This window comes from Pseudophryne corroboree, chromosome 4 (genome assembly GCF_028390025.1).
Source record: "Pseudophryne corroboree isolate aPseCor3 chromosome 4, aPseCor3.hap2, whole genome shotgun sequence".
Lineage (NCBI taxonomy): Eukaryota > Metazoa > Chordata > Amphibia > Anura > Myobatrachidae > Pseudophryne > Pseudophryne corroboree.
The window spans coordinates 770,020,208-770,047,838 of NC_086447.1; the positions used below are offsets into that span (position 1 = coordinate 770,020,208).

The following is a 27,631-nucleotide window of genomic DNA, read 5'->3' on the forward strand; positions in this document are numbered from 1 at the left end:
GCGTTTCACCTGAACCAGCCTATTGTGGTGCCTGCGGCTACTAACGATTTGGAGGATTCCAAGTTGTTGGACGTGGTCCGGGCATTGAAAATATATATTTCAAGAACGGCTGGAGTCAGAAAGTCTGACTCGCTGTTTATATTGTATGCACCCAACAAGCTGGGTGCTCCTGCTTCTAAGCAGACGATTGCTCGTTGGATTTGTAGCACAATTCAACTTGCACATTCTGTGGCAGGCTTGCCACAACCAAAATCTGTCAAGGCCATTCCACAAGGAACTCATCCGGTGGGTCTCGGCATTACAACTCTGCCGAGCAGCTACGTGGTCGGGGGAGAACACGTTTGTAAAATTCTACAAATTTGAATCCCTGGCTAAAGAGGACCTGGAGTTCTCTCATTCGGTGCTGCAGAGTCATCCGCACTCTCCCGCCCGTTTGGGAGCTTTGGTATAATCCCCATGGTCCTGACGGAGTCCCCAGCATCCACTTAGGACGTCAGAGAAAATAAGATTTTACTTACCGATAAATCTATTTCTCGTAGTCCGTAGTGGATGCTGGGCGCCCATCCCAAGTGCGGATTGTCTGCAATACTTGTACATACTTATTGTTACAAAAAAATCGGGTTGTTATTGTTGTGAGCCGTCTGTTCAGAGGCTCCTACGTTTGTCATACTGTTAACTGGGTTCAGATCACAAGTTGTACGGTGTGATTGGTGTGGCTGGTATGAGTCTTACCCGGGATTCAATATCCTTCCTTATTGTGTACGCTCGTCCGGGCACAGTATCCTAACTGAGGCTTGGAGGAGGGTCATAGGGGGAGGAGCCAGTGCACACCACCTGATCCTAAAGCTTTACTTTTGTGCCCTGTCTCCTGCGGAGCCGCTATTCCCCATGGTCCTGACGGAGTCCCCAGCATCCACTACGGACTACGAGAAATAGATTTATCGGTAAGTAAAATCTTATTTTTTACCTACAGCATATGCATAGCTATCTAATAATAGTCAAAGGGTTTTATTTTAGAGTTGTTTTGTCTACCTGTCTACCTGATGAATCACTTATTTAACATTCAGCAAAACTGAGTCCATAAATGTACATTAATCAACTAAAACTGTAATATAAGCATGCCGGGGTAATGCCGATCACAACAGCTGCTGCACTGACAACAGGAAGTTCTGCCTAACTCAGTGCCTTAGTCAGACCTGATCGCAGCAGCAATTTTTTTTCTCTAATGGGCAAAACCATGTGCACTGCAGGGGGGAAGGAGGGGGGGGGGGGCAGATATATAATGTGCAGAGAGAGTTAGATTTAGGTGGGGTGTGTTCAAACTGAAATCTAAATTGCAGTGTGAAAATAAAGCAGCCAGTATTTACCCTGCATAGAAACAAAATTTCCCACCCAAATCTAACTCTCTCTGCACATGATATATCTGCCCCACCTGCAGTGCAAGTCTTGGAGAGTAATGAAGTGGAGAAGTTGCCCAAAGCAGCCAATCAGATTCTATCTGTAATTTATTTGGCACAGTATTTGAAATGACAGTTAGAACCTTATTGGTTGCTTTGGACAACTTCTCCACCTTATCACTCTGCAAGGCTTTATACTGTACATCTTTCTCTAAGCCACAATATAACTTCAGTTGTAAGAAAGAATTTCTCTTACACCATCAATAAGGACATTTTCCATTTTAAATGGAGTTTTTGTTTAACCATATATCTCTTACGTCCTAGAGGATGCTGGGGACTCCGTAAGGACCATGGGGTATAGACAGGCTCCGCAGGAGACATGGGCACTATAAAGAACTTTTAGTATGGCTGTGCACTGGCTCCTCCCTCTATGCCCCTCCTCTAGACCTCCGTTAGATTTTGTGCCCAGAGGAGATAGGGTGCATTACAGGGGAGCTCTCCAGAGTTTCTCTGAAAAAGAATTTTGTTAGGTTTTTTATTTTCAGGGAGCACTGCTGGCAACAGGCTCCCTGCATCGTGGGACTGAGGAGAGAGAAGCAGACCTACTTAAATGATAGGCTCTGCTTCTTAGGCTACTGGACACCATTAGCTCCAGAGGGAATCGGAACGCAGGTCTCACCCCGCCCGTTCGTCCCAGAGCCGCGCCGCCGTCCTCCTCGCAGAGCTGGAAGATAGAAGCCGGGTGAGTATGAGAAGAAAAGAAGACTTCAAGGCGGCAGAAGACGTCAGATCTTCACTGAGGTAAGCAGGCAGCGGTAACGCTGCGCGCCATTGCTCCCACACACTACACACGGAACAGGCACTGATGGGTGCAGGGCGCAGGGGGGGCGCCCTGGGCAGCAATAAACCTCTGGACTGGCATATAAGGGTACATTAGGCTGTGGAGGCAGTAAATGCAGAGATCCCCCGCCATTTTTTGTATACTGAAGCGGGACCGAAGCCCGCCGCTGGAGGGGGCAGAGCTTGATCCCTCAGCACTAACAGCGCCATTTTCTCCACAGAACGCTGCAGAGAAGCTGGCTCCCCGGACTCTCCCCTGCTGAACTCGGTGACAGAGGGCTGAAAAGAGTGGGGGGGGGGGGGCATGTTTAAGGCGCAGTGAGTGTATACACATTGATTATATATATAAAAAGCGCTATCTGGGTTTAATTCCAGTGTCAGTTGGCGCTGGGTGTGTGCTGGCATACTCTCTCCAAAGGGCCTTGTTGGGGAATTGTCCCCTTATAGATATATCCCTGTGTGTGTGGGGGTGTCGGTACGTGCGTGTCGGCATGTCTGAAGCGGAAGGCTCGTCCAAGGAGGAGGAGGAGCAGATGTGTGGTGTGTCTCCGTCGGCAACGCCGACTCATGATTGGATAGACATGTGGCATATGTTAAATGCAAGTGTGGCCTCATTACATAAGAGACTGGACAAAGCAGAGTCCAGGGAGAAAGCAGGGAGTCAATCCACGGATTGGACTGGGTCACAGGGCCCTTCTGGGTCTCAAAAACGTCCCCTATCCCAAATAGTAGACACTGGTACCGACAAGGATTCTGACTCCAGTGTCGACTACGATGATGCAAAATGACACCCAAGGGTGGCAAAAAGTATTCAGTGTATGATTATTGCAATAAAAGATGTTTTGCATATCACTGATGACCCCTCTGTCCCTGACACGAGGGTGCGCATGTATAAGGAAAAGAAACCTGAGGTAACCTTTTCCCCCATCTCATGAGCTTAACGAGTTATTTGAAAAAGCTTGGGAAACTCCAGATAAAAAACTGCAGGTTCCCAAAAGGGTTCTTATGGCGTATCCTTTCCCTGCACAGGACAGGGTACGTTGGGAATCCTCTCCGAGGATGGACAAGGCTTTAACACGCCTGTCCAAGAAGGTGGCGCTACCGTCTCCGGACATGGAAGCCCTTAAGGATCCTGCTGATCGCAGACAGGAGACTACTTTAAAGTCTATTTATGCGCATACAGGTGCTTTGCTCAGACCGACAATAGCATCGGCATGGGTATGTAGCACAGTTGCAGCATGGACAGATACCTTGTCAGCTGACCTTGATACCCTAGACAGGGATACCATTTTATTAACCTTAGCCCACATTAAAGACGCAGTCTTATATATGAGGGACGCTCAAAGAGACGTTGGGCTGCTGGGTTCCAGAGCCAATGCCATGGCTATTTCTGCGAGACGAGCTCTATGGACCCGCCAATGGACGGGTGATGCAGACTCAAAGAAGCATATGGAGGTTTTACCTTACAAGGGTGAATTGTTGTTTGGGGAGGGGCTCGCGGACCTGGTTTCCACAGCTACCGCGGGTAAATCTACCTTTTTACCCTTTGTCCCCCAACAGCAAAAGAAAACTCCACAGTATCCGATGCAGTCCTTTCGTTCGCATAAGTCCAGAAGAGGTCGGGGCTCCTCCTTCCTTGCCAGAGGAAAGAGAAAACCTGCTTCGGCTAGTTCCCAGGAGCAGAAGTCCTCCCCGGCTTCTACAAAATCCACCGCATGACGCTGGGGCTCCCCTAAGGGAGTCCGCACCAGTGGGGGCACGCCTTCGACTTTTCAGCCAGATCTAGGTTCTTTCAGACGTGGATCCTTGGGCGATGGAGATTGTTTCCCAAGGCTACAAGCTGGAATTCGAAGAGGTGCCCCCTCGCCGATTTTTCAAGTCGGCCTTGCCAGCTTCACCCCCGGAGAGGGAAGTAGTGTTAGCTGCAATTCAAAAGCTGTGTCAACAGCAAGTGGTGGTCAAGGTTCCCCTGGTCCAACAGGGAAAAGGGTATTATTCAACCCTGTTTGTGGTCCCAAAGCCAGATGGTTCGGTCAGACCCATTTTAAATCTAAAATCCCTAAACCTGTACTTGAAAAAGTTCAAATTCAAGATGGAATCGCTCTGAGCTGTAATATCCATCCTGGAAGGGAGGGATTTTATGGTGTCACTAGACATAAAGGATGCATACCTTCATGTCCCCATATACCCCCCTCATCAGGAGTACCTGAGATTCGCTGTACAGGACTGTCATTACCAGTTTCAGACGTTGCCGTTTGGGCTTTCCACGGCCCCGAGGATTTTCACCAAGGTAATGGCGGAGATGATGGTGCTCCTGCGCAGGCAGGGAGTCACAATTATCCCATACTTGGACGATCTCTTGATAAAGGCGAGATCGAGAGATCAATTGCTGAAGAGCTTGTCGCTCTCCCTGAAAGTGCTGCAACAGCACGGTTGGATTCTTAATCTGCCAAAGTCACAATTGGTTCCAACGACTCGGCTATCATTCCTAGGCATGATTCTGGACACGGAACAAAAGAGGGTTTTCTCCCATTGGAAAAAGCCCAGGATCTCCAGAACATGGGGGGTCATTCCGAGTTGTTCGCTCTGTAAATTTCATCGCATCGCAGCGATTTTCCGCTTAGTGCGCATGCGCAATGTTCGCACTGCGACTGCGCCAAGTAAATTTGCTATGAAGTTAGGTATTTTACTCACGGCTTTTTCTTCGTTCAGGCGATCGTAATGTGATTGACAGGAAGTGGGTGTTTCTGGGCGGAAACTGGCCGTTTTATGGGAGTGTGTGAAAAAACGCTACCGTTTCTGGGAAAAACGCAGGAGTGGCTGGAGAAACGGAGGAGTGTCTGGGCGAACGATGGGTGTGTTTGTGACGTCAAACCAGGAACGACAAGCTCTGAACTGATCGCAGATGCCGAGTAAGTCTGGAGCTACTCAGAAACTGCACAGAGATGTCTTTTCGCAATATTGCGAATCTTTCGTTCGCAATTTTACTATGCTAAGATTCACTCCCAGTAGGCGTAGGCTTAGCGTGTGCAAAGCTGCTAAAAACGGCTTGCGAGCGAACAACTCGGAATGACCTGCTAAAACCAAAAAGAGTGTCTGTTCATCAATGCACTCGAGTTCTGGGAAAAATGGTGGCAGCCTACGAGGCCATCCCCTTCGGCAGGTTTCATGCGAGGACTTTTCAGTGGGACCTTCTGGACAAGTGGTCCGGATCTCATCTACAAATACATCAGAAAATAACCCTGTCCCCCAGTGCCAGGGTGTCTCTCCTGTGGTGGCTGCAGAGTGCTCACCTTCTAGAGGGTCGCAGGTTCGGCATTCAAGACTGGATTCTGGTGACCACGGACGCGAGCCTCCGAGGATGGGGAGCAGTCACACAAGGAAGACATTTTCAGGGACTATGGTCAAGCCAGGAGGCTTGTCTACACATCAACATACTGGAATTGAGGGCCATATACAACGGCCTACGACAAGCGGAGAATCTTCTTCGCGACCTACCGGTTCTGATTCAATCAGACAACGTCACAGCCGTGGCTCATGTAAACCGCCAAGGCGGGACAAGGAGCAGAGTGGCGATGGCGGAAGCCACCAGGATTCTTCGCTGGGCGGAAAATCATGTAAGCGCTCTGTCAGCTGTCTTCATTCCGGGAGTGGACAACTGGGAAGCAGACTTCCTCAGCAGACACGATCTCCATCCAGGAGAGTGGGGACTTCATCAAGACGTTTTTACAGGGATAACAAGTCTTTGGGGAATTCCTCACATAGACATGATGGCATCACGCCTCAACAAGAAGCTTTGGAGGTATTGTGCCAGGTCACGGGACCCTCAGGCAGTAGCGGTGGACGCCCTGGTGACACCTTGGGTGTTTCAGTCGGTCTATGTTTTTCCTCCTCTTTCTCTTATCTCAAAAATATTGAGAATCATAAGACAAAGAAGAGTGCAGACAATACTCATTGTTCCAGATTGGCCTCGAAGGGCCTGGTACTCAGATCTTCAGGAAATGCTCACAGAAGATCCGTGGCCTCTTCTTCTCAGGGAGGACCTGTTACAGCAGGGGCCCTGTGTGTTCCAAGACTTACCGCGGTTACGTTTGACGGCATGGCGGTTGAACACCGAATCCTAGCTGGGAAAGGTATTCCAGAGGAAGTCATCCCTACACTGATAAAGGCTAGGAAGGAGGTGACGGCAAAGCATTATCACCGTATCTGGAGGAAGTATGTATCTTGGTGTGAAGCCAAGAATGCTCCTACGGAAGATTTCCATCTGGGCTGGTTTCTCCACTTTCTACAGACAGGAGTGGATATGGGCCTGAAGATAGGCTGCATTAAGGTACAGATTTCGGCCCTATCTATATTCTTTCAGAAGGAATTGGCTTCTCTTCCAGAAGTTCAGACGTTTGTGAAGGGAGTGCTGCACATCCAGCCCCCCTTTGTGCCCCCAGTGGCACCGTGGGACCTTAACGTGGTGTTAAGTTTCCTGAAATATCTCACTGGTTTGAGCCTCTTCAAACAGTTGAATTAAAATTTCTCACGTGGAAGGTGGTCATGTTATTGGCCTTGGCATCTGCAAGGCGGGTGTCCGAATTGGCGGCCTTGTCCCACAAGAGCCCCTATTTGATTTTCCATGTGGATAGAGCGGAGTTGAGGACTCGTCCTCAATTTTTGCCTAAGGTGGTTTCTTCATTTCATATGAACCAACCTATTGTGGTGCCTGTGGCTACGGATGACTGGGAGGACTCCCAAGTCCCTGGATGTAGTCAGGGCCTTAAAGATTTATGTAGCCAGGATGGCTAGGGTTAGGAAAACAGAGGCTCTGTTTGTCCTGTATGCAGCCAACAAGGTTGGTGCTCCTGCTTCTAAGCAGACTATTGCTCGCTGGATCTGTAACACGATTCAGCAGGCTCATTCTACGGCTGGTTTGCCGTTACCAAATTCAGTAAAGGCCCATTCCACTAGGAAGGTGGGCTCTTCTTGGGCGGCTGCCCGAGGCGTCTCGGCATTACAGCTTTGCCGAGCTGCTACTTGGTCGGGTTCAAACACTTTTGCAAAATTCTACAAGTTTGATACCCTGGCTGATGAGGACCTTGCGTTTGCTCAGTCAGTGCTGCAGAGTCATCCGCACTCTCCCGCCCGGTTGGGAGCTTTGGTATAAACCCCATGGTCCTTACGGAGTCCCCAGCATCCTCTAGGACGTAAGAGACAATAAGATTTTAAACCTACCGGTAAATCTTTTTCTCCTAGTCCATAGAGGATGCTGGGCGCCCTTCCCAGTGCGGACTACATCTGCAAGACTTGTATATAGTTGTTGCTTTCATAAGGGTTATGTTACAGTTAGAATCGGTCTTTGATTGATACTGTTTTTTGTTCATACTGTTAACTGGTTGCATATATTCCAGGTTATATGGTATGATTTGTGTGGGCTGGTATGAATCTTGCCCTTAGATTAACAAAATCCTTTCCTCATATTGTCCATCTCCTCTGGGCACAGTTCTCTAACTGAGGTCTGGAGGAGGGGCATAGAGGGAGGAGCCAGTGCACACCCATACTAAAAGTTCTTTATAGTGCCCATGTCTCCTGCGGAGCCCGTCTATACCCCATGGTCCTTACGGAGTCCCCAGCATCCTCTACGGACTAGGAGAAAAAGATTTACCGGTAGGTTTAAAATCTTATTTTCAAAGCCCATGCAGTTTATTTTATTATGACTCAGGATATCCATGCTTTCCTGTTTTTCAATTACACACCCAATACTTTGTATAAAGATATTTAATGTTGGAATGTTTGTTCTCTAATTATTCAGACTCCTTTCTAAGGTTGAAATAAATTATATTTTCTTCTTTTCTGATGTAAAAAAACACAGGAGCCTAGCTCACTCTGCACAGACGTGTCTCAGGCTATGCCAGGTGGTTCTCCCTGACACCATTTTCTATGTTGTATTACTTGGTGAAAATAATCACAAGTCATGTAGGAAAAACAATGGCTGTATGCCCTGGATCTGTGTCCAAAGTGAAGAAGCACTGATCTTCTTTTTTTTTTGTCTTCACACCTATACACCAAGGTGGTAATTCAGACCCGGCCGCAATAGCGGCCCGCAGTGCAGTTTGCCAGTGGCAGAAAACTGCATGCTTATTGCGACCGCAGTGTGATTGACAGGCAATGACGTTGTGGGGGTGGAGTTTTGGCATTGCAAGGGCAGTTTCGGGAAACCAGGTGCGGGCCAGGACCGTTTTCAGGGCGTTTGTGTGACGTAACACGCAGCTGCTCCGTAAAAAATGGCGGCTGCCGCCTGCGATGCCAGGGATCAACCGTAGATCCGATGTATTTGCAATTAGATTGCGGACGCATCGGGAGGCGGCCCCATACATGCGTTCATCTCTGAATAACCCCCTAAAAGCCTATGGGGGGGTTTTCTATTAGCTCCGGTAATCTCGGAGCTATTGAATTCGCCCCCTGCCTATTCAATTGCGGGCCTTTTTTACCCATTTTTAAGGCATTTTCGCTAATGGTTTTTCACCCTTTTTTTTTGTTGTAAAAAGGCATTGGCAAAAATGCCTCAAAATCGTCGAAAACGGCCCACGTTTTCACCGGCGTAGGTGAGAAAACATGTTGATTTGCCGATCCACATGTTTTTAGTTCCTGCTGAATTTTTCGCCTGGGTGAAAAAACGTCCCTGCCATTATATTAGCGAACAGTCCCATTTTTTCACCTAGTCGAAAAAACTGACCTAATTGAATACGCCCCCCATTTAGAAGCATTTTCCATTAAAAGTGCAAGTCATAGAATGCATCTGAAAATGCAATTCCACGTGTACAATGGGGGTCATTCCGACCCGTTCGCACACAGCGGTTTGTCGCTGCAGTGCGAACGGGTCTGGAATGCGCATGTGCAGCTGCTGCACTGCGCATGCACATCGTTACCCCGGCGACAGGGGTCGTCGGGTTATGTCGCGCTATACGAACAAAGCGGTCGCAGAGCCTACAGCAAGAAGATTGACAGAAAGAAGGCGTTCCTGGGCGGATCCGGACCGTTGGCGACCGTTTTCGGGGAGTGGACAAGAAAACGCAGGCGTGTCCAGGAGAACGGAGGGCGGATGTCTGACTTCAAAGCCGGCTCCGACATCGCAGAGATCGTCACACAGGGTAAGTATGTCCAGGGCTAGTCAACTTCTGCTAGACATTTTTTAAGCTTAGCAGGGCTGGCCAAGCTATCGCAGCCCTGCTAAGCTAAAATACACTCCCCCATAGGCGTGTACTAGTTAATCGCAGCAGCAGCAAAAAGTTGCTGGCTGCGATCAACTCGGAATGACCACTCATAACCCGGGCACAACAGCAGCGTATGTGCTTAGATTACACCAAAAGAGTAGACATGTGGCTTGAGAGTGTTAGTAGTTAATGCTCACTCACATTACACTAATTTGTACACAGTATATTACTGTAGTGAGGCGTCACATACATGAGGCAGAATACTGTCTGGACAGTCTTATTAGTAAATTAAAAAGTCGCATTTACCATAATATATTTTCTGCAGTGGGGTACACTGTGTCCCACAGGGAATACATCGGGGTGTAGAGTAGGATCTTGATCCAGAGGCACCAACAGGCTAAAGCTTTCACTGTTCCCAGGATGTATTGCACGGCCTCCTCTATAACCCCGCCTCCAGACACTGAAGCTCAGTTTGTAAGTTGGTGCCTGCATAGCAGGTCACTTAACAGTTGGGGCTGCTCTAGGCAGCCCTGAAAAGAGCTTTTTAGAAGACTTCAAGGGCCGCAGCACTTTCTATGTCATTATGACATGCTGTGCTGCGGCTCCATCACCTCCCTAGCAGCGCTGCATACTCCCGCGGTCGGTTCCCGGGTACTTCCAGCGGAGGCGTACCGGTCCACAGGCACACCACTGCTGAAGCTCTCCAGGATCGCGTGGCTGCACATCAGGGAGGAGGTAAGAGGGTCCCCCAGGTGGGACCCGCCGGTAAATCACGGTCCGTCATCATGGACACTGTACTGCACGGGGACCCCACTATATCCACCAGGGCAGGGAGCACAGGTCGTATTTTAAAAAATCCGTTTTACTTAGGCTCCACAGTACCCGGTGGTGAGGACCAGCATAGGGGATAAGGCGCTGACCTGTAGCCCCTTCCCCAGCTCCGGGCGCCATCTACTGCTGGTGTTCCCGCCCTGGAGCTGCATTCGTAGAAGCACTGGCAATTCCATGGACCTTTCAACTGCCATACGTGTTCCCTCCAGTGTCACTCCTGCCCAGTTTACTACGGAAGTTCAAGCAAGAAGGAGGAATACTACTTCTAGTCGCTCCAGCGTGGCCCAGACGGCATTGGTTCTCAAACCTACAGGGTCTATCGATCGAGTGTCCTCTTCTACTTCCTCAATGCCCAGACCTCCTCGTTCAGGGCCCTTCTGTCTATCCAGACCTGGCCAGGCTGGTTTTGACGGCGTGGCTCTTGAAGCTTCATTCCTGAGGGCCAAAGAATTCTCCGAGGCAGTTATCCAAACTATGCTGAGAGCCTGCAAACCGGCTTCTGCACGGATTTATTACAGGGTCTGGAATTCTTACTTCACCTGGTGTGCTGCTAAGAATTACGACGCATACAATTTCAGAACTTCCAGACTTTTGGCTTTTCTACAACAAGGCCTGGACTTAGGCCTTCGTTTGGCCTCCCTCAAGGTTCATATATTTGCCTGGTTGGTGTGGTTTCAGAGGAAGATTGCGTCTATTTCTGATGATCATATTTTCACTCAAGGCGTTTTATGGATCCCTCTTATGGCTCCATGGGATCTGTCTGTTGTCTTGAATGCCCTACAAGAGTCTCCATTTGAACCTCTTGAATCTGTGGACCTTAAATATCTTACGCTTAAGGTCGTGTTTCTGCTGGCTATTGCCTCTGCAAGGAGGGTGTTGGACTTAGGAGCTTTGTCCTATCGTCCGCCCTTTCTGATCTTTCACCGTGACCGGGCAGTTCTCCAAACTTGCCCTGGTTATTTGCCTAAGGTGGTGTCATCTTTTCACCTTAACCAGGAGATTGTGGTTCCGGTTTTTATCTCTTCTGGTTTGTCCTCCAAAGAGCGGTCTTTGGATGTAGTACGGTCTCTCCATATTTACGTGGAGAGGACTGTCTCTCAGGAGGTCCGATATCCTTTTGTACTTTTTAGTTTTCACAAACGTGGCTGGCCTGCGAACAAGCAAACCTTGGCCAGATGGATTAGAATTGTGATTGCACAAGCGCATGCACAGGCTGGTCTTCCAGCTCCTGCTGCTATCAAAGCCCATCTACTCGGTCTGTTCTACCTTCTTGGGTGGCCCGCCGAGGCGCGTCTGCTGAACAGTTGTGCAAGGCGGCTACGTGATCCTCAGTTAACACGTTCATTTTAGGTTTTATGCCTTTGATACTTCCGCCTCCCAGGATGCTTCCTTTGGACGCTGGGTTCTTGTGCCCGCTACGGTGCGTCCCCTCCCATGAGGAACTGCTTTAGGACATCCCCGATGTATTCCCTGTGGAACACAGTGTACCTCGCTGCAGAAAAGGAGATTTATGGTAGACTTACCATAGTTAAATCTCTTTCTGCGTGGTACACTGGGTTCCACAGGGCGCCCACCCTGACGCACTTAGCTTCTTTGGGTTTGTATGGCATTAGCCACTGGTCCCTTCTCCTGTCATGAGAATGTGGTTCTATGCGACTAACATCTGCCTTCTCTTTACCTGCTAATGCATTGGATTGGTTAACGGAACTGAGCTCCAGTGTCCGGAGGCGGGGTTATAGAGGAGGCCGAGCAATGCATCCTGGAAACAGTCAAAGCTTTAGCCTGTTGGTGCCTCTGGATCAAGATCCAACTGTACACATCAATGTATTCCCTGTGGAACCCAGTGTATCTCGCAGAAAGAGATTTAACTATGGTAAGTGTACCATAAATATCCTTTTAATGCCACAGTCTAAACCAAAGTAATACTCCTCCTGACCGGTGCCTGTGCATGACTAGGCAATTATAATGGAAGTGTATTTTCTGTTATATTTTATTGCTGTATATTTGCTGTGTTTTCTTTATTTTACAGTGTTGTGGAATATGTAATAATGTCTCATCGTGGTTCCAAATAATGAAAAATGTGGTTCCAAATAATGAAAAATGTATTAAGGACTAAACTGGTTTATCATTTCAGGTGCTCCCAATACGGCAGAACTGCGGATATGTCGGGTGAATAAGAACTGTGGGAGTGCAGCTGGCGGCGATGAAATATTCCTGCTGTGTGACAAAGTACAAAAAGGTAAATAGTTACTTACATTATGTACTGAAGGCTACAATTATGGCTCTGGAGAACATTCGGAATATCTGTTTTCCATGATTTGTCTTTTACAATAACCCAGACAGTAAATTGTCTATATTGGTATAAACCACAAAATTGCTGTCTCTTTTTCTTTTTTAATGTGAGAGCTACACTTCAATATATAGATCAGTCTATAGCCAGGGGCATAGCCAGTACTTTGTGGGCCCCAAAGCAACATTTTGAGGGGCTCTGTCCCAATACTTCTACAGAGACACCTCTACACAGCAGTTTCTAATTTTATGCCCCATAGTAGTGTCCAGTTTTACTTCATGCCCCATAGTAGTGTAGTAGTTTATTTTATGAACCATAGTAGTGCCCTAGTATACATTGGGCGGTATTCAATTATTTCCGCCCCGTTCCACACCCATCCTGTTTCTGCTGACAAGCATGGTATCATCATTTCAGCTCGCTACCCCTGGGCTAGTAAGGCGTCCAACACTTTACGCAGCTAAACCTAATTACTATGGGCGCGATATACTCGATTGCGGGGTTCATTTTAGAAATAGATTGGGCGTGATATATCATTTAAATATCACCCATTATGTCACATTTTATGGCTACCAGTATATATTATGCAACACAGTGCCCCCAATTCATACTGTATTATGACATACAGTGTCTTCAGTTCATATTATGCCGCATTACAGTGCCCCCAGTTCATAATATATGTTCGGTATAATGCCCTTCTATTTATTTTATTTTATACTACATTACAATGAACAGGTCCAGGAGCATAACTAGATTTGTAGAAACCCAAGGCAAAGGCCTCTATGCACTACCTGATGGAGAATAATGTATATAACACATGTCTCTTTGACAGGGGAGATGGGCCCCTCTCAGCTCTGGGCCCCATAGCAGCAGCACTCCCTGCACCTATGGTAGCTACGCCCTTGTCTATAGCCAGTGGCATCACAAAGGAGTGCGGTGGATGTGGGCCGCTCCCGGATGTCACCCAGGGGATGACGCCAAAATGCCAACTCCTCCACAGTGACAAGAGCCGGGTGTTGCAGTGTGACATGAACCTGCAGCACTCAGTTCGTGTCACTGAGAAGGAGCTGGCAGTGCTGGAAGAATCTCCGGGGGCACCCCTCATACTACTGGAGTGAGGTAATCAGAGTTTTCCCCAGTGAAGCCACGGCCCTTTAGTCATGTGAGTGGGCTCCAGTAGGCCATGCCCCTTTACATAAAGTCACACCCCCTTTTCAGGCGCAGATGGTCTTTTGGCCGACCAAGGTGTCATCGACCATGATGCCGCCACTGTCTATAGTAGACCGGTTTGGATGATATTAACAGTGCAATACTCACTAGTTCTTCCACCAAAAACCTGCACTAGCCATTCCTTACCGTCCAGCTGTGCAGTACTTCAAAACAGACCATACAGCTATGGAGACTACATAGGGTTGCTATGATATAACTTTAATCAGACACACATATAAATTATACAGGCATAGGTGTGCGCAGGGGGGGTTCCTGGTGCGCATAGGCACCCCCTAATGTCTGGCACCCCGATCTCACATGCCTTATGCAGCGATCGCCGAGCAGGCTGATTACTGTCCCCTATGTGCTGCACCCTGTCAGGACTGTATTACTGACCGGACGCCTGGGTTAATCAAGGGTGCCACTGCCACCGGCTTTCAAACTCCATGTACAAAAACATGCTTGCACGCCCACCTGCCACATGCCCACCTCTCTCCTTGTATGCTATGCCAACGCCAGCCACTGATAAGGAGCAGCATGCAGCCAGCGTTCATCTTAGGAAGACAAATTCAATACAGGCAGACGGACGGCAGCAGCATTGACACATCACTCGTTTTTCCAGCAGAGGCAGTACTAGTCTGCGACTGTCGGTGTCAGTGAGTGACTGACTTGTAAGTAAGCTGCTGCAGCTTGCAGGGGGAAAGAGAGAGGGAGCCAGACCAGGCTGAGGAGGGGCAGTGTAATTGCAGTGAGTGCCATCAGGGGTGTTTGTTTGGTGCACACCACAACATCTGACAATGTATCTGCTTTATTAGGATTGGTACAAGGGTGGATATTTTATATTGCGTTGACCGTCAATAGATGGTGCTAGACACGCCCATAAGGTGGTGCTAGACACACCCCTCCGATAGTGCACCCCCTAATAAAATGTGCTGCGCACGCCTATGTATACAGGTTCTCTGGCTGATTAAAATCAGATGAAAATCAGACTTGAAGTTGGCTAGCCACAGGACCTGCTTAAATTATAGGTTTCCCTGTTTAAAGGGATATTTCAGTATAGCAACCCTTGGTCTAGGTCACAATTAAAGTGTTTCTGCAGCAGAGTGGGGTATGGACCCTATTTATTTAATTTTAACTCATGGAATATTTGGACTAATTCAGCATGAGTTGTAGTTTTGTGAGAAATCGCAAAACTACAACTCGCTTCTCTAGCATGCTGGGGGCCACCTTGCATGCTGGGTCCCCCCCCCCCCCCCCCCACTGAAATGCGAGCGCATCGCTAAACAGCGATGTGCTTGCATCTTAAGGATAGCCCCCTACCTCTGCAGCCTAGCTGTGGAGGCAGACGCAGGGCTGCCATTTTTTGGGTTGCAGCGGCTGTGTGTGACGTCACGCAGCCAAAGCGGACTGCCCCGGAAACAGTCCAGACACACTTCCTTTGTCCAGACAGCCCCCCCAACGCCATGGTAATGCCCCCAAAATGCCGATACGACGCCCCGTCCCTCGCCGACACTCCTCCATTGTCCAGACAGGCCCTTCCCCAACGCCACCATGATACCCCCAAAATGACGCCCCATCCCTCTCCGAGACTTAGACTGCGATCGCGTGCCGGGAGAGCGTCCAGTCACCCTGCTGAAGAAATATTAAAGGGTACCATTAGGGACTGTGGAGTCAGAACAGTGTAGGCATAGGGGCGGCTCGCCATTCTCAAATATATGAATAAGGCATCAGTAAGGGTATTGCAGGGCCACTTGGAGGCTTTCTAATTTTTTTCAGTAACAATATGAAATGGAGGATCTGAGCAGAGGTGGGCGGGCATATAGTGGCGGGCTGCCAGAGGAAGCCATTACTACTAATCCACTTCTAATATAGGGGCTGTGCAGCCTGTTACTTTATATAGTTTCTGTAGTGCACGTGTCTGTGTGTGTGTGTGTGTGTGTGTGTGTGTGTGTGTGTGTGTGTGTGTGTGTGTGTGTGTGTGTGTGTGTGTGTGTGTGTGGAATATTAATGGATTGACTTATTGATGTAAATTGGAATCAAATAATGTTTCTTAGTGTTAATATTTGAATTTTGAAACACCTGGGCCTGGCGTGCCCATTTTTATTTGCTCCCCTTCATTTTAAAAACTGTCTGCGCCAACTGCATCGGTTGCTGGTGTTCCTGCAGATGTGCCGTCATACATCTTTGCTGCAGGCACGCCATGTCGTGTGAGAAACTTCTAGCGTTGGGCATCCTTTTTTTTGCTGAAAATGCATCTTTTTCACAACACCATGCAACTAGGACACACGAGGAGATTGTCCTGATTAATTTGATAAATGACACATGTATATCTGTGTGCGACTGAGTCCTTGCATCTGTACATGAAGTGCTACAGTGTTTTCCAGTACAAGTTCTGTTCTGCTCCGTATACAGGGGGTCATTCCGAGTTGTTCGCTCGCAAGCGGATTTTAGCAGATTTGCTCATGCTAAGCCGCCGCCTACTGGGAGTGAATCTTAGCATCTTAAAATTGCGAACGATGTATTCGCAATATTGCGATTACACACCTCGTAGCAGTTTCTGAGTAGCTCCAGACTTACTCGGCATCTGCGATCATTTCAGTGCTTGTCGTTCCTGGTTTGACGTCACAAACACACCCAGCGTTCGCCCAGACACTCCTCCGTTTCTCCGGCCACTCCTGCGTTTTTTCCGGAAACGGTAGCGTTTTTTCCCACACGCCCATAAAACGGCCTGTTTCCGCCCAGTAACACCCATTTCCTGTCAATCACATTACGATCGCCAGAACGATGAAAAAGCCGTGAGTAAAATTCCTAACTGCATAGCAAATTTACTTGGCGCAGTCGCAGTGCGGACATTGCACATGCGCATTAAGCGGAAAATCGCTGCGATGCGAAGATTTTTACCGAGCGAACAACTCGGAATGACCCCCCACAGACTCAGTCACACACAATATACAAGTGTCATATATCAAACTAATCCGCACAGTCTGTGTGTCCTAGCTGCATTGTTACCAAGATGCATTTTTGGTAAAAAAAAAGTCACCGGATGTTAGCAAAGTTGTAGGGGTGCTCACTCATGCCAGGCATCTCGTGCTGTGTGGCGTATTGAGGCTGGATGTATGAGGATGCATCTGTATGTTAGAATGGGCTTCATGGTGTCTACAGTTGTAATGGCCGCAGCAGTCATGGTGTGATGTGATTTGCTACAGAGAGACACTGATCTCACCTGAAACATTGGGGTAAATTTACTAAGATTTTTAGAACTGGTGATGTTGCCCATAGCAACCAATCAGATTATATCTACTATCTGCTAGAAGCAGCTAGATAAATGGTAAGTAGAATCTGATTGGTTGCCATGGGCAACATCACCAGTTCTAAAAATCTCCCACCTTAGTAAATTTACCCCATTGCGTTGCTTATACCTGCCTTAATCGATTCTTTGGTTTTCTGATTATTGTTATGTTGTATTTTACATGGTTACTATTCTCATTACCTCCGGTTACTGCTCTGTTTAGATGACATACAGGTACGTTTTTTTACCGACAAATGGGAGGACAAAGGACAGTTTGGGCAAGCTGATGTGCACCGCCAAGTCGCTATCGTGTTTAAGACTCCGGCGTTTCCATTTCATATCACCGAAGTCACAACAGTGAAAATGCAGCTTAAGCGGCCATCTGACCAAGAAGTCAGCGAGCCTATGGATTTCAGATACATTCCGTGTGAAAAAGGTGAGGAATGCTCAAATGAAATATAAAAAATTTAGTGAAAAGAAAACTAAAAAATTTCAGTTTTATAAATAGGTACCAATATTACCTTGCATTCTATTTGATTGTTGTATTATTGTATAGTTTACATTCCTTATAAACACATTTGTAAAGTTTCACCTCCACCACATTGTTACATAGTTCGTAAACTTGAAATTTTTTTAAAGTCTGCCATGGTCAACCATACAGAAATTATAATTTCATTGATCCAAACGAAGGTAAATAAAAACTCTCACGCAGTTGCTAAATCAGACCTCCTTCCTGACCCCCAAATTGGCAGTCGGATAAATTCCTTGGATAGCTCACACTCAAAGGGGTGAATTCAGTTGGTTTTCTCCACAAAAAAAATTGCGCCCAATTTTGGATTACTGTGGGTATGTATGCTCCAATTTTCAACTGTATCCAATTTAAAAAAAAATGGTGGCTGTGTTCTCAGCTGTGAAAACCCTGCGGCATGAGAAAAACAAAGAAATTATACTCACCGGTCCGGTGGTCTCTGCGGCTCCCAGTGGTCTCCCCTCCATCTTCCCACTGGGGAGAGGACTGATGGAGGCACACACCATGGGCCACACACAGACACTCATACACACACACACACACACACACACACACTCATACACACACTCACAGACACTCATACACACACTTAAAGACACTTTACACTCACCGCTGCTGCAGAAGACCCGGTTTCCGACACTGGAGGAGAAGACACTGCTTCCGAAAAGTGAGTAATTACAGACTAATTTAGGTAATTGGAAACTTCCAATTGCTGAATTAGTCCTAAGGGCAGAGATTTTCAACTTTTTACAACTCGTGGCACACTGAACAAGATCTAAATATTGCCAAGGCACACATTTTCTTTACTTAAATATAATGGTGATGCATGGTAGAGTTGCGTGTCCTAGGATGTCACGTTGCAGCTTCTCTATAGGTAACGCCTGAGCCACGTCTGAGAAAGCCAGAAGAGTCCAACACTGCCTGGGCCCAATATTAGAACTGGCTCTGCAGCCACTAAACCCACCAGTATTGATCATTCCAGGGCCTCAGTAGCGGCAGCACACTGACAGACCTGGCTGTGCTTCTATGGAGGCACACCTGGAGACTGCTCAGGGCACACTAGTGTGCCACGTCACAGTGGTTGAAAAACACTGCCTTAGGGGGTGTGTGTGGTTCATTAGGTCGACATGCTTTGGGTCGACCACTGAAGGTCGACATGGTCATTAGACCGACATGTACAAGGTCGACATGAGTTTTTTTACTGTTTTTGGTGTAGTTTTCTTTGTAAAGTGATGGGGAACCTCAATTAGTGCACCGTGCAAGATGCTGCGCTCGGCACAGGTTACCGTTCCCAATTGTAGTCCACATGGATCGTAAAGTATGAAAAAGGTGAAAAAAATTGTGAAAAACGCATGTCGACCTATTGACCATGTCGACCTAATGCATGTCGACCTTCAGTGGTCGACCCAATGTATGTCGACCTAATGACCGCCTCCCCTTACGGGGCTGCCGCCCAGGGTCCCAGAGCAAGTCCAGATTATTTTTCTTAAACATAACACTTTCAGGAAAAATCAGACTTGCTCTGGAGGTGTGTGAAAAAAGATGCAGAGATTTCTGTTGATATTTTCTATCCTGTAATTGAATAGCAAAACCCAGCAGTTGTGGAAAAAACACCTCTGGGAGGTCATGGGGAAGTCCAAGTGCCAAGAGCAGGGGGTGTTGTGATTGGTGTAATCTTGGCCCTGCTCGCAATGCCACAATCTGCAGATTACACAGCCAGTGAGGGCAGGGCTTTGGTGCAGTAAATTGATCAATCCTCCACCCACTTCATTAGGGAGGTGGGAAGAATTAGAGAAAAATCCAAAGATTCATTAGTCTCTGGACGTCCTGGGAACCATGTAATTAAGACGTCCAATGCATTTTTAAATTGTAGATTCATTTTCCATCACTAACTTGTGACATGGAAATCCACATCATAACCACTCTTACAGCAAAGAACCCCTCCCTGTGCTGATGGTGAAATGTTCTTTCTTACATTTGCAATTAGTGACCCCCTGTCCTTTGTCTGGTCCTTGGTACAAAATTCTGGTATTAGCTTTGGATTTATTTTTACATAGTAACTTCCAAGGTTTATTTTATCAACAGAAAACAAAACTAGTTTTAATAACGTCTCTTTCTAATTTTAAATGTTAATTCCCCCTGATTACTAAGGTTGCCCACCTCTGAAAACATTTTTCATAGGACTCCTATGTCCTTCTTACAGTGAGGTGGTCAGAACTGTACCATACTGTATATGGAAGATGTTCTCTAATAGTAATACTGTACTTGTAGCATATGCATTTATCCTTTGCTACCACTGCCTGGCACTGTGTGATTCTGCTCCACTTTATTCCAAGTAGGACATCTTCCTTTGTAGGCCACTTACAAAGTCATAACTACTTTATTAAGAATGGGACACATACTCTCCCCCCACCCCCTCCCCTTTTTTATTTCTGTACCCCCATTTCCCTTTCTATTACACATGTTAAAACCTCAACAAAAATGTAATTAAGAAAAAAAAAAAAGGACACAAACGAATCACGGTTTTAACTTTTAGCCCCATCGGAATATGTTCCAGGCCTCTTCCCATGTGTTTGCATTTCCCCCCAAGTCCTGATGACTTAACTGGAACAGTATAAAACCATCTCTAAATCTAAATACTATATATAGTGCATGAACCATAACAGGTCCTTCATGGTTCATGAAACCAATCTAATAATGTCAAATTATTTTCTACAGTGTAGGTCAGAATTAGAGATGAGCGGATTCGGTTTTACTCGGATTTACTCGGTTCTCAAAACGGCATTTTATTGGCTCACGGATGTCACGTGTTTTGAATAGCCAATAAGATGCCGTTTTGAGGACCGAGTAAAACCGAATCCGCTCATCTCTAGTCAGAATAGCACCCATCAGAATTCATTCACAACATTTAAATTTAAGACTAGAAAGCCTGACATTTATTCCCCAATTTTGTTCATTTTTATTTATTGATTTTTTCCACCTCTTTATAACATATTCTAATCTCTCCACAAACTCTTCCCCCTTTTCCCTTCCCTTTCAATGCTATACTGCCCACCACTTCTTTTCACCACCCACGCCTACCCTCAAAGTTCTCATGGAAAATCCCCCCCAGCTGTCGCTCCCTGCTTTTCTCCCTGAGTGGGGTTTATTAAGATATTAAAAGGGGGTTTATTTACTAAGCCTTGAAAGAGAGAAAGTGTACAGAGATGAAGTACCAGCCAATCGGCTCCTAACTTTTCATGTTACAGGTCGTGGGGGAGATGTACTAAGCAGTGATTAAAAGTGGAGAAGTAAGCCAATGGAGAAGTTGCCCATGGCAAGCTATCAACATTTATAATTTGCATACTACAAAAATATACAGAGCAGCTGATTGGTTGCCATGGGCAACTTCTGCACTGGATCACTTCTCACTTTTATCACTGCTTAGTACATGTCCCTGTGTTTGAAAAATGACAGGACCTGGTTGTTTGGGACTTTAACTCCGTCCACTTTCTCCAAGTAACTAGGACCCTAAGATTGGAAAAAATGTTGTTACACTTAGCTTCAGTTGTTCACAACATGTTCTCTGAATCCTCCAGAGGTCCAGAAATGGCCTCCTTGCTTCTACCACCACTTGCCTAATTCCAACCATCATTGATCTCTCCCCTCCCATGAATGGAAAGATCACAGAGTTGGGCATGTGATGAATATGAATAATGCTTACCACCCATGGGCATTTGTACTAATATATTTTTGTTTGACATTTATTTAGACCATTATGCAAAGAAAATGAAAAAAAATGAAGAGGTGCTATATAATTTTTGGGGTGAGTAACAATAGCGTTATCTGTATCATAACATGTTTGTATATTATTTGGAACAATACCTATTAGAGTACTTTAGGTCTTCATTGTATCAGCAGGTGGGTAAGGCATCAGTTAGTGGGTAGGGATAGACTATAAAGGACACATTGAACGTGAATGTAGTCACCATTCACCCAAACTGGTGGCGGCCTAACTGCCTCTTCGTTGGATACTCATGCGCTAACGCTGCTGTAATAAATGAGATTCCCAGAGAATGAGAATGAATACAGTATATGAAATATTATTTATATTTATCAACAGTGTGCTGGTTTTTGCCTTTGCTTAAGCCCCTGGTTGATACTCTGGTGGCGGATATGGATATATATATATATATATATATATATATATATACATACTGTATGTGTGTGTGTATATAAACATTTACAGCAGAGGTGGCACTCCTGGACTCCGTTTTCAGTGAAAAGATGTGCTCTTATTTCTCATTATTTCAGGGTGCTTCCCCCCGAAATGACGGGGGGAAGCACCCTGAAACAATGAGAAATAAGAGCACATCTTTTCACTGAAAACGGAGTCCAGGAGTGCCACCTCTGCTGTAAATGTTTGTACATGGGGTTTGCCAGGCACTAGGAGTGCACCCTGGCAGGTATAAATCAGTGCTAACAAGGGAGTGCCGGATACTTGCAATATTTATATATATATATATATATATATATATATATATACTGTATCCAGATGTATACTGTCACTTTGTGTGTATTGTCATCGGTCAATACTACTAGCTGGACCCCAAGTGATCTGACTGCTTGACCTGTGTAGATTGGAATGCAATCCTGTCCGGATAGGCCCCGTGTGTTATGACTCTTTTCCCTGACTATTGCTGATGATTATGTTTAATGAATTGTATGAATAGCCAGTCATGTCTATTGCAGGTAATCTACAAGGCCAGCAAAAAGGAAACAAGCCTTTCGTAACACTACCATCATTGCCTGCTAAAGAACGACCAATAAAAATAGGTAAATTAGATTTTAGAAATGTTATATTTTGATAGTATCATTTAATGTACTTGTTTAGTTGGAAACATTTTGTCCAGGGTTTGGGTTTTATCTACAGACAGTTACACCTAATGTCTTAGGATAAAGCCATCCAAAACCTGATATCCCTGAGAGGTTAGTGCACAGAGAACAGGTATCATGTATAATATACTGTATACACTTTTAATACCCTTATATTTAATATTTATAGACACATGTAAATGTAGTTTCAGTTCGGTGTGCAATAAAATCTTTGAAAAGGTTTAGGAATTAGTATGATTCCTAATCGCTGAGTTCAGTGAAGGCCGATTGTGTACCTTACTTCAGTGATCAGTGTGAGGATTGCAATAGGGTCATTTTAATAAAGAAGTAATTCCAGTACAGTGTTAATATTGCCATAATCTATCTCTCATTGTGATGTGGATGATGCAATGGTTAGCATTACTGAATCACAGCACTGAGGTCCTGGGTTCAACTCCCACCACTCCCGCAACTGTGTAGCGTTTGTATGGGTTTCCGCCTGGTACTCTGGTTTCATCCCACACTCTGACAATATACTGGTAGGTTAATTAGCTCCAAAATAAAAAAATTAAAAAATAACCCTAGTGTGTATGTTTATGTACATGTGGTAGGATATATAGATTGTGTATGGTCAAATATTCTTTGTAAAGCGCTGCGGAATATGTGTGCACTATATAAATAACTGTTAAATAATAATAATAATGTGCGTTAACGTTACAGAATCATTTGGCTATATAAGCATACATGGAGAAATATTCATAGCAAATAAGGATAACATGAGCAAGACCCTCCCTGTTGTGTCACTTAATGCTGGACCATCAGCGACACACACTGGGGGAGTAATTCTTGCCTCAGTGATGTCATTAACTCATATTGAAATTATATAGGTTCCGACCACAAAATTATATCATCCACTGTGTATAGGTGACAGTGATACTGTAACTAATCTGCCAGTTATGCTGCATAACGTATCTGCTTCTTAAAACCACCTCTTTACTTACTATCCTGGTTCTTTTATTTTATCTGTAACTATAAATAATGTAAATAATAAAATGTAGCTGCATGCGTAAATAGGCTAGACGATACTAGAAGGGAATGGATTAGTCGTCTGGATAGTAAAAGGTAGAAATATAGACACAGAGGGGTATATGCAATTGCGGTCGAATTCGCGGCAATTTTCGCTGTTTTTTAATTCGACTCAATTCGACAGGTGAATCCCGGAAGGTGGCTTCCGGAATTCACCATATTCAATGAAAAACGGATTCGCCAGAGTCGCGGGCGAAAATCGGCCGATTTGGCGGATTTTGCCGCGATTTTAAAAAACGGTAAAAAAACGTGAAAAACCCGAAAAAAAAATGGCGTGGGGTCCCCCCTCCAAAGCATAACCAGCCTCGGGCTCATCGAGCTGGTCCTGGTTCTAAAAATGCAGGGGAAAAATTGGCCAGGGATCCCCCGTATTTTTAAAACCAGCACCGGGCTCTGCGCCTGGTGCTGGTGCCAAAAATACGGGGGACAAAAAGAGTAGGGGTCCCCCGTATTTTTAACACCAGCATCGGGCTCCACTAGCTGGACAGATAATGCCACAGCCGGGGGTCACTTTTATGCCGTGCCCTGCGGCCGTGGCATTAAATATCCAACTAGTCATCCCTGGCCGGGGTACCCTGGGGGAGTGGGGACCCCTTCAATCAAGGGGTCCCCTCCCCCCAGCCACCCAAGGGCCAGGGGTGAAGCCCGAGGCTGTCCCCCCCCATCCAATGGGCTGCGGATGGGGGGGCTGATAGCCTTTTGTGATAATAAAAAGATATTTTTTTTCCAGCAGTACTACAAGTCCCAGCAAGCCTCCCCCGCAAGCTGGTACTTGGAGAACCACAAGTACCAGCATGCGGGAGAAAAACGGGTCCGCTGGTACCTGTAGTACTACTGGGGAAAAAATACCCAAATAAAAACAGGACACACACACCTTGATAGTAAAACTTTATTACACACTACCGACACACACATACTTACCTATGTTGACACGCCGACTGCCACGGTCTCCGACGATCCGAGGGTACCTGTGAAAAAATTATACTCACCTTCCAGCGTCCAGAGATAAATCCACGTCCAGAGAGTAAAATCCACGTACTTGTTTAAAAAAAAACCCCCGCAAAAACCCGCTCCATACCGGACTAGAAAGGGGTCCAATGTTTTCACATCAGACCCCTTTCTCCCGAATGCCGGGACATCACGTGACTCCTGTCACTGACGTCCCTTCAGCCAATCAGGAAGCGCTACTTCCGTGGCGCTCACCTGATTGGCTGTGCGCTGTCTGTACTGTGACAGCACATCGCAAAGCCGCTCCATTACTTTCAATGGTGGGAACTTTGCGGGTAGCGGTGGGGTCACCCGCCGGTCAGCCGCTGACCGGCGGGTGACCTTACCGCTAGCCGCTAAGTTCCCACCATTGAAAGTAATGGAGCGGCTTTGCGATGTGCTGTCACAGTACAGACAGCGCACAGCCAATCAGGTGAGCGCAACGAAGTTGCGCTTCCTGATTGGCTTAGAGACCTTTCTGTGACAGCTGTCACTGACAGGTCTCATTCGTGGAAAGGTGTCCCATGTGTCAGCATGGGACCCCTTTCAGTCCGGCATGGAGCGGGTGTTCGGTTTGTTTTTTTGCCAAGTACGTGGATTTATCTCTGGACCATGGCTGAGGTGAGTATATTGATCTTTTCTTTTCAGGTATCCGTGGATTCTACATGGAGAAGAGGACCGATGTCGGCTTGTGAACATAGGTAAGTATGTGTGTGTCGACGTATGAAATAAAGTTTTACTGTCGACGGTGTGTGTGTCCTGTTTTTATTTGGGTATTTTTTTCCCAGTAGTACTACAGGTACCAGCGGGACCGTTTTTCTCCCGCATGCTGGTACTTGTGGTTCTCCAAGTACCAGCTTGCGGGGGAGGCTTGCTGGGACTTGTAGTACTACTGGAAAAAACAATATCTTTTTATTATCACAAAAGGCTATCAGCCCCCCCATCCGCAGCCCATTGGATGGGGGGGGACAGCCTCGGGCTTCACCCCTGGCCCTTGGGTGGCTGGGGGGGGGGGACCCCTTGATTGAAGGGGTCCCCACTCCCCCAGGGTACCCCGGCCAGGGGTGACTAGTTGGATATTTAATGCCACGGCCGCAGGGCACGGCATAAAAGTGACCCCCGGCTGTGGCATTATCTGTCCAGCTAGTGGAGCCCGATGCTGGTGTTAAAAATACGGGGGACCCCTACTCTTTTTGTCCCCCGTATTTTTGGCACCAGCACCAGGCGCAGAGCCCGGTGCTGGTTTTAAAAATACGGGGGATCCCCTGTCAATTTTTTCCCCGCATTTTTAGAACCAGGACCAGCTCGAAGAGCCCGAGGCTGGTTATGCTTTGGAGGGGGGACCCCACGCCATTTTTTTTTATGATTTCACCGTTCCAGCATAAAAAAAATAAAAAAATAAAAATAATATTTTAAAAAATATATAAATAATATTTGTGCCTCCAAAAAAAAAAAAAAAAAGTACCTAATCCCTTCTAATATAAATAGATCTGCTATTCCCCCCCAAAAAAACACAAAAAAAAACATGTTTAAAATTTTTTAATTTGTTTTCACCCTCCAAAGTGTGGCGGATTGAAAATGACGAATTTGCTGTCTAAAAGCACTGCTGTCGAATTTCCAAACTTGAATTGAATATGCTTTGGTCGAATTGCAGCACTTGTATCATTGCAGAAAAGTCGAATTTGCAAAAAGTCGAATTTCAAAAAGTCGAATTTTGAAAGTCCGTTTTTTGGTCGGAAAGCACTGAATTGCATAGGCGATTTTTTTTTTTTGGTCGAAAATGACCCGAAATTCGACAATTTCGGGAATTCGACCGCAATTGCATATACCCCAGAGTTTCCAGAGACACTTAGCGGCTGAGAAAAATGCGTGAATACCAGCGCTGTTTATGAGTGAGAAAAATGGATCGGCTTGTAAAGTTAAAAGTATAACAAATTTATTAAAATTACACACAACAAATATATGCAAAAATAATTAAATGTTGATATAAATCACCAATCTTCTGTGCTGGTATATTGAAGTTGCAAATAGTCTCCACAATTAATAGCCAGCTAGGACTCATTAAACCATTCAATCGTTGTGAACAGTATCATCACCGGATATCAAGCAAAGTCTTGATAATAATTTATGAATATTACCGGTAGGTCAAAGGTAGTATTGCAGTCCCCTTATTTCCTTGGCTGGGAAAGAGTTCTCTGAAAAGCGGGGAATCCGTTCGGCCAAAGTGTTTGAAATCCCAGTAAGATGGAAAAGGGTCCAAATATCGCTAGCATACAAGTAGGAGATCCAAATGGCAAGGCACAGTGGTGGGTAGGCTCAACGCGTTTCGCTGGTAGCCTTGAGCCTACCCATACGATTGAATGGTTTAGTGAGTCCTAGCCGGCTATTAATTGTGGAGACCATTGGCATCTTCAATATACCAGCACAGAGGTTTGGGATTTATATCAATATTTATTTTCTCCTTCGTCCTAGAGGATGTTGGGGACTCCAAAAGGACCATGGGGTATAGACGGGATCCGCAGGTGACTATGGCACTTTAAGACTTTAAATGGGTGTGAACTGGCTCCTCCCTCTATGCCCCTCCTCCAGACCTCAGTTAGATTCTGTGCCCAGAGAGACTGGACACACACTAGGGGAGCTCTACAGAGTTTCTCTAGAAAAGACTTTCTGTTAGGTTTATTGTTTTCAGGGAGCACTGCTGGCAACAGGCTCCCTGCTTCCTGGGACTGAGAAAAGAGAAGTAGACCTACTTCTGTGAGTTAAAGGCTCTGCTTCTTAGGCTATTGGACACCATTAGCTCCAGAGGGTCTGATCACTTGGTATAGCCTAGCTGCTCGTTCCCGGAGCCGCCCAGGCACTGTATACAGACCCCCACCAGTATAAAAATAAGCGGGACATAAGCGCGCCATTAGGGGGGCGGGGCTTCGTCCTTCCAGCTCTTATCAGCGCCATCTTTTCTCTTCACAGCAAGCTGCAGAGACGCTGGTCCTGGCCCTTCACTTCTGTCACAAGTAACAGGGTGCAAAAACAGGGGGGGGGGGGGGGGGGGGCACAGCATATTTGGTGTTGAATATATATATATATATATATATATATATAAAAGCGCTGCAAGGTCTGGGGCAG

At 46.2% G+C, this 27,631-nt stretch overlaps 1 protein-coding gene across 1 annotated transcript in view; it reads left to right on the forward strand.

Moving 5' to 3' along the window:
* REL (REL proto-oncogene, NF-kB subunit) overlaps positions 1 to 27,631 on the forward strand; it is a 108,454-nt gene that overhangs the window by 67,392 nt on the left and 13,431 nt on the right. Inside the window, exons 7-10 of the mRNA XM_063918220.1 lie at positions 12,402 to 12,506; positions 17,276 to 17,488; positions 21,333 to 21,386; positions 22,313 to 22,396. Of these exons, the coding sequence (XP_063774290.1) occupies positions 12,402 to 12,506; positions 17,276 to 17,488; positions 21,333 to 21,386; positions 22,313 to 22,396 (456 nt within the window). The remainder of the gene's footprint in view (positions 1 to 12,401; positions 12,507 to 17,275; positions 17,489 to 21,332; positions 21,387 to 22,312; positions 22,397 to 27,631) is intronic.